This window comes from Oryctolagus cuniculus, chromosome 6, assembly GCF_964237555.1.
Source record: "Oryctolagus cuniculus chromosome 6, mOryCun1.1, whole genome shotgun sequence".
NCBI classification, from domain to species: domain Eukaryota; kingdom Metazoa; phylum Chordata; class Mammalia; order Lagomorpha; family Leporidae; genus Oryctolagus; species Oryctolagus cuniculus.
The window spans coordinates 63,848,212-63,861,023 of NC_091437.1; the positions used below are offsets into that span (position 1 = coordinate 63,848,212).

At 56.2% G+C, this 12,812-nt stretch overlaps 1 protein-coding gene across 1 annotated transcript in view; it reads right to left on the reverse strand.

Annotated features, from left to right (window-relative positions):
* Window positions 1–12,812, reverse strand: part of COL23A1 (collagen type XXIII alpha 1 chain) — a 314,350-nt gene that overhangs the window by 34,482 nt on the left and 267,056 nt on the right. The window contains exons 4-5 of the mRNA XM_008255487.4: window positions 9,950–9,957; window positions 8,431–8,457 (exon numbers count right to left, since the gene is read on the reverse strand). Of these exons, the coding sequence (XP_008253709.1) occupies window positions 8,431–8,457; window positions 9,950–9,957 (35 nt within the window). The remainder of the gene's footprint in view (window positions 1–8,430; window positions 8,458–9,949; window positions 9,958–12,812) is intronic.

Genomic DNA, 12,812 nt, shown 5'->3' on the forward strand with positions numbered 1-12,812 from the left:
CAGCAATTCAAGAAACCAACAATAAAAAACAAACAACAAACAAAACCAACCACTCCAGTTAACAAACCCAGGATCTGAATGGATCTCAAAAGAAGAAATATAACTGGCCAATAAATATAAACACTCAGTATCACTAACCATCAGGGAAATGCAAATCAAAACCACCATGAGGCATCACCTCTCCCGGGTCAGCATGGTTATCACCCAAAGACAGACAGTACCTAATGCTGGCAAGGATGTGGGAAAAGGAGAACTCTTTTTTTTTTTTTTTTTTTTTTTTGACAGGCAGAGTTAGACAGTGAGAGAGAGAGAGACAGAGAGAAAGGTCTTCCTTTTCCGTTAGTTCACCCCCCAAATGGCCTCTATGGCCGGCGTGCTGTGCCGATCCGAAGCCAGGAGCCAGGTGCTTCCTCCTGGTCTCCCATGCGGGTGCAGGGCCCAAGCACTTGGGCCATCCTCCACTGCCTTCCTGGGCCACAGCAGAGAGCTGGCCTGGAAGAGGGGCAACCGGGACAGAATCCAGCGCCCCAACCGGGGCTAGAACCCGGTGTGCCGGCGCTGCAGGCAGAAGATTAGCCTAGTGAGCCGTGGCATCAGCCAGAATTCTTATATACCGTTGGTGGGGATGTAAATCAGTACAGCTATTGTGGAAAACAGTGTGGAGACGCCTTAAAAAACTAGGAATAGATTTGCCTCATGATCCAGCAATCCCACTACTGAGTAGATTCCCAAAAGACTTGAATACAACGTATCAAAGAAACAGCTGCATCACCATATTCATAGCACTGTTCACAACAGCCAAAATTTGCCACCAACCAAGGTGTTTCTCGTCAGATGATCGGATAAAGAAAATGTCATATACATCCACATGGTGGAGGATCGTTCCGTGACAAAAAGGAATGAAATCCTATCATTTGCAGCAAAATGGCTGTCACTGGAGGACATCATGTTGAGTGAAGTTAGCCAGACATAGAAAGACAAATGCTGCATGTTCTCCCCATATGTGGAAGTTAAAAAATAAAGGTCTGTATCAGTTTTGCTGCAAATACAGTGTTTTGTCAAACTTCACTCTACATCTTTGTCAAACAAATGGATACGAAGTATCTGCTACTATAGGATTGAGGATTTTATGGCTATTTTACAATTTATTTTATGTGAGTTTGAGTATCTTTTTTTTGGTGAAAATTTTATTTCTTTATTTGAGAGGTAGAGTTATAAACAGAGGGAGGGAGAGACAGAGAGAAAGGTCTTCTAACCGCTGGTTCACTCCCCAAATGGCCTCAACAGCCAGAGCTGAGCTGATCTGAAGCCAAGAGCCAGGAGCTTCTTCCAGGTCTCCCACGTGGGTGCAGGGCCCCAAGTGCTTGAGCCATCTTCCACTGCTTTCCCAGGCCATAGCAGAGAGCTGGATCGGAAGTGGAGCAGCCGGGACTTGAACCAGCACCCATATGGGATGCCGGCACTGCAGGTGGAGGTTTAGCCTACTGCGCCACTGTTTTATGGTCTTTTCCTTTGTGGAACTGTTTATTAGGTAGAGCTATTTAATAACATATAAAGTTGAAAACAAAGGTGTCACGTTGTAGCTCTGAGAATAGCTTCCTTCTATAACTGTTTGTCACATAGACAAGTCAATAAAATCTTCCTAAGCCGAACAATAATGCAACAATGGTCCCTCTGCCTGGGCTGGACTCCAGCCACCCCCTCCCATCCCCTGCTCCGGGTTTGCCCCCAGCCCCAGCGGCGGAGTCTCCCCCTCTGGCCAGCCCTGGTAAGGCACCCAAGCGCTGGGGAGCCTAGAATTCTGGCTGTGAGCCGGCTCTCCTGTTCTCCTTCCCGCCAGGACCAGCCTCCACCGCTCCCTTCCCCGCCCCGCCCCTTTCTGCACGACGGAGGAGACAGAGCAGCCTGGCGTGCAGTGTGTGCCGCAGGTAGGGTGTCCACGTGTGATGCACCCTTGTCCTCTTAGCTGGCCACCAGCGACCCTGACCGTGGCAGGCAGGCGCCATTGTCATTGTTCTAAAAACAGAGGGAGCTGAAGCTTGGACCCCCAGCCAGGGCCCTGAGCCCAAGTCTCCTGCTGGGGCCCCTGTGCTGCTCGCTTCAGCCTGATTCAAGGATGTGACCTGCCTGTGTGTGTGTGTGTGTGTGTGTGTTTGACAGGCAGAGTGGACAGTGAGAGAGAGAGAGACAGAGAGAAAGGTCTTCCTTTGCCGTTGGTTCACCCTCCAATGGCCGCCGCTGCTGGCACGCTGTGGCCGGCGCACCGCGCTGATCCGATGGCAGGAGCCAGGTACTTCTCCTGGTCTCCCATGGGGTGCAGGGCCCAAGCACTCGGGCCATCCTTCACTGCACTCCCTGGCCAGAGCAGAGAGCTGGCCTGGAAGAGGGGCAGCTGGGACAGAATCCGGCGCCCCGACCGAGACTAGAACCCGGCGTGCCGGCGCCGCAAGGCGGAGGATTAGCCTAGTGAGCCGCGGCGGCGGCTTGTTTTTTGTTTTTGTTTTTAGCTTCCACATCTAGGGAGAACACGTGGCAGCGCTGCCCCGAGGAAGGGGGCGCGGGCTGGGTCAGGAGGACAAGTAGCCGCCCCCACCACCTGGCTGCTCCTCCTGCGGCTCCCACTGTCGGCACCTACTTGACCTCCTGACCTCGGTCCACACCTGCCTCCTCCCTCCCCAGGCCAGGCACAGGCGCCCTGACCACAGCGCCCAGCGAGGCCGGGACTCACGCTCTTTTGATTCTCTCCCTTTCTCAATCACGGGCTCCGTGAGATGGGGACCCCTGGACGGACCTCTCATCACTGCCGCCAGGAGGCCCAAATGCGCCCTGGGCGCAGTTGGAACGCAGGACGCGCTCCGGGGCCGGGCACTAGAGGGCGCCCTGGACCTGCGGGAGGCCGGCCCGGGCTGACTCCTGTGCCGGGGCCGCAGCCGGGGGAGCTCCACCGGGATCCCGGGCAGGGCGTTGAGGCTGCAGGCTAAGAAGGGGCTCCCCTGCTGACGTCATCGACCATGGCGACAGCACGGGCTGTCGCTCACTGCACCCAGCCCGTTGAAATCTGCCCTGGGGCTTCCCAGAGGTTGAAGAGGTCCAGGCTTAGAGGGATCAGGGTTGCACTGGAGGTGACAGTGCTGCCTCTCCTAGTGCCGGACCGGGGAAGCTGGGTGGAGAGGCTCCTACCCTCATAGAGGCTTTCTCCCAAGCCTGTTTCCTTTGAAGCCCTGGGCTTGGTGCAACAGCCTTGCTCAGCTCTGTGACAATGGAGTGAGGCTGCTTTGCTGCCCTGGGCACGTGGGGCTCGGTGCCAGCCTGCAGCCCAGGCAAACCAGCAAAGAGCAGGCTTGGCCTCCTTTGCTGGGTCCCTGACGGCTGCTGCCCTTGCTAAGTGACAGCCCAGGACGAGGTGCACAGGAGGCACCGGGGCCAATGCCAGGTCTATATGAGTCATCTGGGGCCCAAAGACAGGAGCAGCAGCTGAGCCTCCCCAAGCTGGGGTGCCCCACAAGGGACACTCATGGGGAAACTGGGCATGCAGTACCCGGCCAAGACAAGGGGCAGCTGCCCAATGTGGGCCTGGGGGCTGTGGGAGAGGCCAGCATGGTGGCCCTCTCCAGCGGGCCAGGCTGTGTCTCCTTGCGGTTCCAATCTGGGGGCCATGACTGGGGACTTGGGACATCTGCTTTCATCCCGTCCCCTGCTCAGCCCGGAATCCAGGGGGCTGGGGGGCAGTCCCGCAGGGGTCAGATGAAAATGAGATGGAGGATGTTGGAATCTAAAAAAACAGATGGGTTTAGGACATTACAGATGAATCATTTAACTAATTACACTTTTACAATCAAAGCTGTTTTTGAACTACGAGAGTGCAAGAAAGCACATGTATGTGTGGTGCTCGGAGCCCCTTTCGCTCCCTTGATTAATTCCAAACAGCCGGACTGAGTCATTCATGTCAAAATTGGTCCCAGGCTGGGGCCCTGCCTCAGGGACCACGCTGCGGCCGGGAGCCTGTAAATCCCGGAGCAAGTGTGTGCCCCATCCCTCTGGTGGGGGTGGGGGGTATTTGGGCAGATGGGTCCCCTGCACTATGCTTGGGGCCCAGGAGGTGGCGCTAGTGCAACCCTCAGCAGCTGCCACCTTGCAATTCTGGATTATGGTCTCACTAGGGAAGGCACTACAGAAACCCCCTCCCACCAGGCTCCCTTCCTCGTCTTTGCCCTGCAGCCTGGGAGGCCCCTTCCTGAAATGCCTGGGGCCACATGGGTTTCAGGTTTCGCATTGTGGAAAGTCTGCCTGCAACACAAGATATTTTGGGGCAGGACCAGACTCAACCCCACATTCATTTGTCTCATAGGCCTGAGGAACAGCTTATGTGCTGGTGCATCTGTGTTTGCGCTGCGATCCATCCCGTGAGGTCAGATGTGGAATTGTCTGCTGTGGCCTCGGATTTGTGCTCAGGAGGTTTGAGTTTTGGAGCTTTCTGCCTTGGCCTCCCATGAATAAGTGTGTATCCAGTAAGCACTCAGTACTTGCCCCCGCTTCCCTGGCACAGTTGGAGGGCTGAGGGGCTGAGAGGTGACAGTCCTGTCTCATGGGTTCCCTAAAGGACTCAGTGCCCCTGGCAGCTGTCTCTGGGGAGGGTGGCTTCTAGAACCAGGGCCAAGTTCAGCCATCATCTCCCCCCAGCGGACCTTCAAAACCATGGCCTTCAAGGTTTTACCTGATGCGGCCCAGACACCCCTTGGCATTTGCCTTCTACCATCTCCCTGTCCCTCGCTCACTCATTCCTTCCACTGTGGCCTTCAGTGCTGCTGGAGACACAAAGCTCACTCCAAATTCATGACCTGGGCACCTGCTTTTTCCTCTGCTGGGAAAATTTCTCCCTCAAGATCATTGCTTTTTTTCATCATTTAACTCTCAATTCATCCACTTAAGATGATTAATTGGGCCAGCGCCACGGCTCACTAGGCTAATCCTCCACCTTGTGGCGCCGGCACACTGGGTTCTAGTCCCGGTCGGGGCGCCAGATCCTGTCCCGGTTGCCCCTCTTCCAGGCCAGCCCTCTGCTATGGCCCGGGAGTGCAGTGGAGGATGGCCCAAGTCCTTGGGCCCTGCACCCCATGGGAGACCAGGAGAAGCACTTGACTCCTGGCTTCGGATCAGCGCGAAGCGCCAGCCGCGTGGCCATTGGAGGGTGAACCAACGGCAAAAGGAAGACCTTTCTCTCTGTCTCTCTCTCTCTCACTGTCCACTCTGCCTGTCAAAAAAAGAAAAAAAAAAGATTAATTAATTCATTCATTTGAGTGGCAGAGAAAGAGCTGATGTACTCCCCAAATGCCTGCAATGGCCAAGAGTTCAGAACTGGGAGCTGGGCTGGCATGGGTGCACTTGGCTTGCAACGTTCTGAGCTCAGAATTCCCCCTGCACTGCTGATTCCTTGAGCCTTGTGGTCCCTGGACCAACCTGTATGTGAAGGCTCTCCAATGCTGCGGTCACCTTTTTAAGCTCTATGCCTGCAATTCCAATATTGACCACCAGACAGCACCAAGGACCACACAAATCTCAAATGCACTATTGAAGGTGAACCCTACATTAAAATAAGATCTGTACATACATGCATATATTTTTAAACTTACCATACTGACATACATTTAAAAGTGTGTCCAGGGCTTGGGGAAACAGCCCGTATTCATCTGCTGTTGGTGGGAATGGGAATTAGGACAGCCTCCTGCAGGGCTATTTGGCAATACACATCAAAGCCTCAAACATGTGCAAACCCTTTGGTGCAGTGACTCAACTACAGACATTAATGCTGAGGAGATAATCACAGAAATAAGCCTACACCGATTCCTAGGAAAGATCTCACCACACAGAGCCATCTGCAGTCAGCCCTGGTTGGGGGCCCTCCACAGGCCAAGGCATGGGAATTTCAGCTCAAAACTCATGGGCCCCAGGAGCCTGCAGAAGTCTGTCCCCTCTGCTCCCGCTGCGGAACTGCTCTCCCTCCTCCAGGGGAGCCCAGCAGGGTGTCCACCCCTCACAGTCCCCTCTCAGCTGTGGGTCTCATGGAAGGGTCAGCTCAGGCAGCAGTGCCAGAGCGCTGATGCTTGGAGGCAACACCCATGCCCTGGGCCCTGCAGGTGCCCACCTCTGTGCAGAAACTTGGGTCTGGTGCAGGCTGGGCCAGGCACCCTCAGGGAAAGGGCACACATGGGCTGTGGTGACAGCTTCCCGGGTCCCCTCATCCCTGGCCTGCTTGTCTGCTCAGGGCGTCTCAGCGCTATGAGGAGCGAGCTGCAGAGCTGCCTGCAGACAGGAAGTGGGGGGCCCCCACTGGGCTCTGCCCTGCTTCCTCCCCAGGAACCCCAGTTTCACCCTGGGGGCCACACACATCCCTCCATTCCCCACCCCGGCATTACAGAGCCAGGCTGGAGCCCCTCTCGCATGCACTACAACTTGTGTGGATCCCGACAGTCCTGTGGGCGCCCAGTGGCCACGCCCTCAGTTGGCCGTGAGCACCACGTCCCGCGTAGGCAGTGTGTGGGCTCTGAACCCCACCTTCGTTTTCTTCTCTTCAGGGCAGGGGGTAGAGCTCAGGGCCACTACAGGGACTGCCCAAGGTTTTCCCTGCTCTCTCATGGGAGGCAGAGGCTGGGTTCCGACCCGGGTTCTGGGCTCCACAGCTCTTGCCTGAGGCCGATGGTGCTGGTGGCCATCCCATACCCCACTGGGTCCTGGAGGAAGGCAGGAGGGTGGCCCAGGGAGAAGAGACCTCTGTGGAAGGCAGACCCCTGGCAGCTGGTCGGGAGAACCCAGGAGAAATGACCCCCATCATCAGCCGGTGGCCTCTCTGATGCTTACAGTGGGGAAAGGGGGTGCCTGGGTCCCTGAGAGCTCAGGGGGAGAAGCCGTGGGGAAGTGAGGAGTAGCTCCCCTGCACCACCCACTCCACTCTGGACCTAGGAGGGCGTCACTTGGGATTTCCCACTCCCGATGGCGTGGAAGCAACACGCACTCCGTGCACCGCATGCCTGGGGTGTGGACGCTGACTTGTCTTGGGCTAGCGCTGGTGGTCCCATCCCCCCCACCCCCACCCTGTGATGCTGGGCGGTGGCAGCAAGCGCGCTCCCAGTCAGCCCCATGGTCACAAGGGGACTGACCCAGGCTCTCCAGGGCGCGGGGCTGCTGGGCCAGGGCAGGTGGCGGGTCAGGGGCCTTCAGTACATTTTCCACCTATGACTCCTCCCACTTATGACTGATTTTTGGAGCCTTAACCCAGCGTAAGTCGAGGGGCATCTGCAAAGTAGATAGACACACCAGGTGGGTAAAAGCGATGTGGGTCACCCAGCAGTGGCTCTGTTAGAACCACTCGTTTCAGTCGTCCTGAACTGCTTAAGGCATTGCTTGAGGGTCCAGCAAGAGCCTCCAGCTGCTCAGTGCATCTCCTTGCTGACCAGGAAGAGGGCCCTGGCCCTTGTGCTCCGTGGGGTGAAGGTGGGTCATAGCCATTTCGAGCCTTCCATTCTTACGTCCTGCAGAGCCCAGTTAGAGGCCAGGCTGCCTGCTGCAGGGGAGCCATACTGCCTGTCTGGGCACAAGGTAAATGCTCCCTACTTTCCACCAAGTCCTGAAGGGCTGAGTTTGTGACACAGTTTGTGCTGCGTGTAGCGCTGTCACCTCTATAGTCTCACTTGATCCCGGGTTGGATGCTGTGAGGGGGACCCTCAGCACCCCATTCACAGAGTGGGAGGCTCAGAGAGAGTGAGCACTTTTCCAGCCAGCAGTCAGCACAGATCCATCCTGATGCCCGGGACGGATCTTTTCTCTCCAGCCTCCAGGAGGGGGCTTTCCTGCAGGAATGGGGACCACCCTCTCCATGGCTGGCCCTTCCTGACTCTGGACAGATCGGTCTCCACCACCAACACTTCTCTCCTTGCCTCTTCCTAATCTGCAGGTGCAGAGCAGGTCTTCCCCTGTGGGTCACACCCGCACTTCTGCTGCCCCCTCCATGGTCCTTAACCTCCTTGCAGGTCCCCAGGGCAGCTGGGCCACCCCTCACTCGGCAGGGCTGGGGGACATCAATTCCTGGGCTAGCTCATGTTTGTCTGCTTTGAAATAGATCTGAGAAGTGATAGCACCACAAAGGCCAAGCTCTTGAGTGTGGAGTTGGCATGGTGGGCTGGGGAGAGAGCAGCAGCCAAGTGTGTCTGGGAGGGGATGCCACCGCAGCGCCGGGTGGATCTGGGGAGACACCCTGGCCCCTTCCGGAAGCCTCTCCACTTTGCCTGCAGGCACTACCTGTGTTTCCACGAGCCTCGAGAGCTTGACCCTGAGAGCAGAGGGGGAGGGGCACAGACAGTCAGCTAAGGCTCAGGGGGACAGTGGTGGCTTAAGAGAACAGAGCAGAGAGAGCAAAAAAAATAAATGACAAATTACCGGGTAGCCATCTCGTCCCGACTGGCCCTGTGGTGATTAATACGTCGTTAATAATCAGACTTTCGGCAGAACACCATTCAGAGCTCACTGGGGCCTGCACCATCCACGTCCCGCATGGCTTGCACAGAGGCTGCTGGGCGCCGACATAGGGTTCCAATGGGTCTGGGGGATGCAGTGCCCTTTTCCTGCCTCATCGGGCCAGGCTGGGGGACTGCAGGCCATGGGCTTCTTCAGGCCCACCAGGGCACACACTCATGAGGGTCACCCTCCACCCCCATGTTAGCTGGGGCAAATGGCACAGACCCCATGGGGACATGGGGAGGGCAGTGTTACAGCCACTGTGACCAGACCTGGAACTGAAAATGTTCCTGAAATGGGGCTGGCAGAAAGGCCTGGGGGGTACTCAGTCCCTGCCTGAGGCTCTGGAATGGGAGAGTGCGGGGAGTAGGGGAACATTTATCATTGCCGATGCCTGGCAGTCTCCCAGTGTAGCAGGCAGTGCGCACCCTAGCCTGGTCCCCTTCCTGGGCTTCTATCTCTCCTTTAGGCCCCTTGCAGGTTGCACGTTGGTAGTCTCTGCGTTTAATACATCGACTATTTAAATAATCAAGTTAAAAAAATAAAACACCCTCCACAGTGCTCTGTGTTCTGCGTGGGACAGCGGGGAGACCTTGCTGTGATGTGCTGCTCCTGGTCAGGGCATCCACGCCTCTTCTGTTGGCTCAGGGTGGGGCTCACGTGCCTGAAGCCCGGATCCCCAAGGATGTGATCAGGAAATGTATCACAGCAAAGGGCTCATGGGAAAGGAGATGGCTAACGTTGGCTCATGCCCTCAGGCATGTGCTTCCTGAGTGGATTCACAGGCGTTTATCAGGCTCTGAGAAGCTGCCAAGAGGAAGCCAATGCAGATGACTCCTATGCCCTGGAGAGTGAAGGGGGCTTCTGGGGCCATTGGCAGCCCCTCCCTCGCATCCAGGGCTGCCTCTGGCACCAAGGGGAGGCTGTGGGGAATCCATTGCTTCCCCTCACACCCCTTGTGAATGCAGTGGTTTTTCTGCCTGCTGTACCGCAGCCCTCTTACCTGCCAGGGAGCAAAATGTATTCTGGCCAAGAAGGAAAATGAACCCTGGGATCTAGGGATCATTCCTGCAATCCTAGCCTGATGTTAGAGCCCTTTCTGCCAAAGCCTGCGAGACAGAGCCAGTGGCTGCACAGCCCTGAAAAAGTATGGGCATGCACTTGCAATGCACCAGGCTGAGCCACGGAGTTGGTGAGGCGTGCCGGGCTTGTGCTGGTGCTTGAGGAAGGACCACAGTTTCAGGAGGCAGTCAGATCCCAGAATTCTGCACTTGTCTCCACCTGCCAATCAAAAACCAATGGGTCTCTTGTTTGGGGTGGGTTTTTTCTGTTTTTCAAGGGCCCACCTCTCTCACCAAAACTGGTTTGCAAGGACATGCTACAGGGAGAGAACCAAATGTCTTATCTTTCAGGAGCAGGGTGCACAGTCCCGGACACTTACTGGAGGACCTGCAAGACACAAGCAGAGAAGCCACAGTCAGTGTCAGAGGCAGAGGGTCCCCTCGCGCACTCCCAGCACAGCCTCCCAGGACTGTGACAACACCATGGCCAACAAACATGGCTGTGCACCACACAGGCCTCAGCCCCGAAGCCACAAGGCGGGGCCGAGAGAGCACCTCTGTCCTTGGAGGGCCTTGTGGTCCTGTGGTGGGAATGACAGTGCTCACAGGTTCACGAGTGCAGGAAGCTGGGTTCCTGCTGGAGGATCAGGGTTGGGGCTTACCAGGGGCTGGGTCACGTCTATGGGGGAGGTGAGATTCAGGGGAGAAGACAATGTGGGTGGGGGAAGATCACAGGTTAGGGGTGCCCACGGCCCCGTCAGAGTCTAGAAGCTGCTCAGTGCCCAGCTGAGGCCTGCCCCACAGCAGAGGAGGGCTTGGGGAGGATGCTGGAAAGAAATCCACAGGGGCCTTGCATCCCAGTTTGTGAGTCACTGCACGGTGAGAGGAACCATGGTCATCTCCGTGACAACATAATGCCCAGAGAGCAGCGATTTGCCCAAGGCCATACACTTGGCCCTCTGTATCTGTGGGTTCCACATCCACAGATTCAACCAACCACAAACTGAAAATACTCCAAAATATCGTGTCTTCACTATGTACATAGCACTGATGTTGCATTAGGTGTGAAAAGTTTTCTAGAGATAGGCTATATGCAAACGCTATGCTTTTCGTATAAGGAACTTCAGTATCTGTGGATTTTGGTACTCTAACGGGTCCTGAAACCAATCCCCCAAGGAAACCAAGGCTGACTGTAATTGGTGAGGGGGGGCAGTGCATCCTGGAAGGAGGTCCCCCAACTCTGCAACCCTACATGCTTTGCACACCAAACCAGTAACTGCTTTGCTTTTATCAGACCCAAACCTCCCGCTGGAGGCTGAGGCTGGCCCAGGGAGGCAGCCCCTCAGGCAGTGGCCAGCCAGGGGCCAGAAGCTGTGGGGGACGGTGACCCAGCAAGGAGAACAGGAGGCAGGGTCACTGACTCCTAGACTGTGCACTGAACAGACGGACACCGAAGGAGACAGCCATGGGGAAGCAGAGGCAGCACCAAGAACTCAGCCAGGGGCTTGACTCAGGTGTGGGGGTCTGGGCTGAGGACAGAGAGGGACAGATGAGTGACCTGGGTGGACAAGGGGAGAGGGGGGGCATTGCAGAGAAAACTTGGAACACAGCAGGATCCTGGGGCTTTTGAGGGTGCAGACAGGAGGTACAGACAGATGCAGGTTTTGACCCACGGTATAGGCTGGGGGCTGGATTTTAAGGGCTGTGGGAGGTCATGGGAGGTTCTGGCTGCAGGAGTGACAGGAGGGGTGGGGCAGGGTGAGCACAGTGAACTGGGAGACCTGCTACAGCTGCCCCCCTTGGAGGTGCTGGCAAGTGTAAGGAAACCCTTGTCAGGAAGGACAGACTGCCACCGTGGTTGATTTACTGGTGGGGGGAGGGTGCACTGGGGAGGGAGAGAGAGGACAAAGGTTTTTGGCTTGAAACACTGATGTATGAGACCCAAGAGGTAACTCAGGAGGCTGTGGCTTCCTGAAGTCTAGACTAGGAGCAGAGCTGGCACCAGGAACTCGGATGTATGTGGAGCCCACTCTTCACTTTCAGCCACCGCCCTTGCTTCTTGTCTCACAAAGAGCACAAAAGTCACTGAACTTGCCATGGCCTTTTGGAGGCCAGGTGTGTCTACCTGCACCTGTTCTTGAACTTGTACTTTGCATCTATCTGGGTCTGTGCTTGTGCCTGTGCCCCAGCTTTCACTGGACACATGACCGCACCTGCAGATGCAGCTTCACCTGTCTCCCTGCCTCTTGGGTTTACTCGGAAACATCAACCCATGCATGGGCAGTGAAGGCCAGCCTTCCCATCCCCCTCCTCATGGTGTACATATTCCATAATTATCCAGGTTTCAGTTGACAGGCATTTGGGTTGCTTGGTGAGGACAGGAGGCATAGAGACTGGGAGAGACCCAGGGGTTCAAGTTGGAGGGGCTGAGGGGCGAAGTGGTGGGGTCAGGGAACAAAGAGGGGCAGCTGCAGCATGTGGGTTGAGCTTTCCTGGGTGCTGCATTTCTGGGTGACAATGAGGGCCCACCAAGACCGTGGGAGGGGGAGGCCATGGTCAGGAGCAGGCGGAGCTCACTGGAGGAGAGGAGGCCACAGCATGCAGAGGGTGGGGTGTGAGAGCTCCTCCGGGGATATGCAGGCTCAGGCAGTTCCTCAGAGGATTGCCGCAGGGCTCTGTAGTGTGCCCCTCCATAATAGTCTGTTCTGTATTCTGAGTAGCCAGAAGGAGGGATTTTGAACGTTCCCAACACACAGAATTGCTTAGTAAGATATAGATGCACTAATCACCCTGGTTGGATTACGACACATTGTAACTGTGCATCAAAGTATCACACTGAGTTCAAAAAGATGTACAGTCACCACATGTCAATTAAACAAGAGAATATGCTGAAACCCAAAAGGAAAAGAAAGGATTCCCAGGGAATTCCTGGAGAAGTGGTGTTGCAGGGCGGGCTGGGGACATAGGCTGCCACTGGTTCCCCAGCGCTGAGGTGGGTGCCCTGGGATCACAGTGGGCGGCACACAGGCTGGCCCACGACATGCCAGCCAGAGTGATGCTTTCCCCGCACAGATCTGGTCCTTGACGTCTCATTGCTCTCAGGACAAAGGTCCAAACCAGTCATGTCATCCATGTGGTGACTGCGCCGTCTAACAGTGGGGGCCGCTCACCATCCCTGGAAGCTGGCTGGTGAGCCAGCTGTTATCAGAACAAGTGAAATTGGGCCCAAACCTCAGTGTAAAC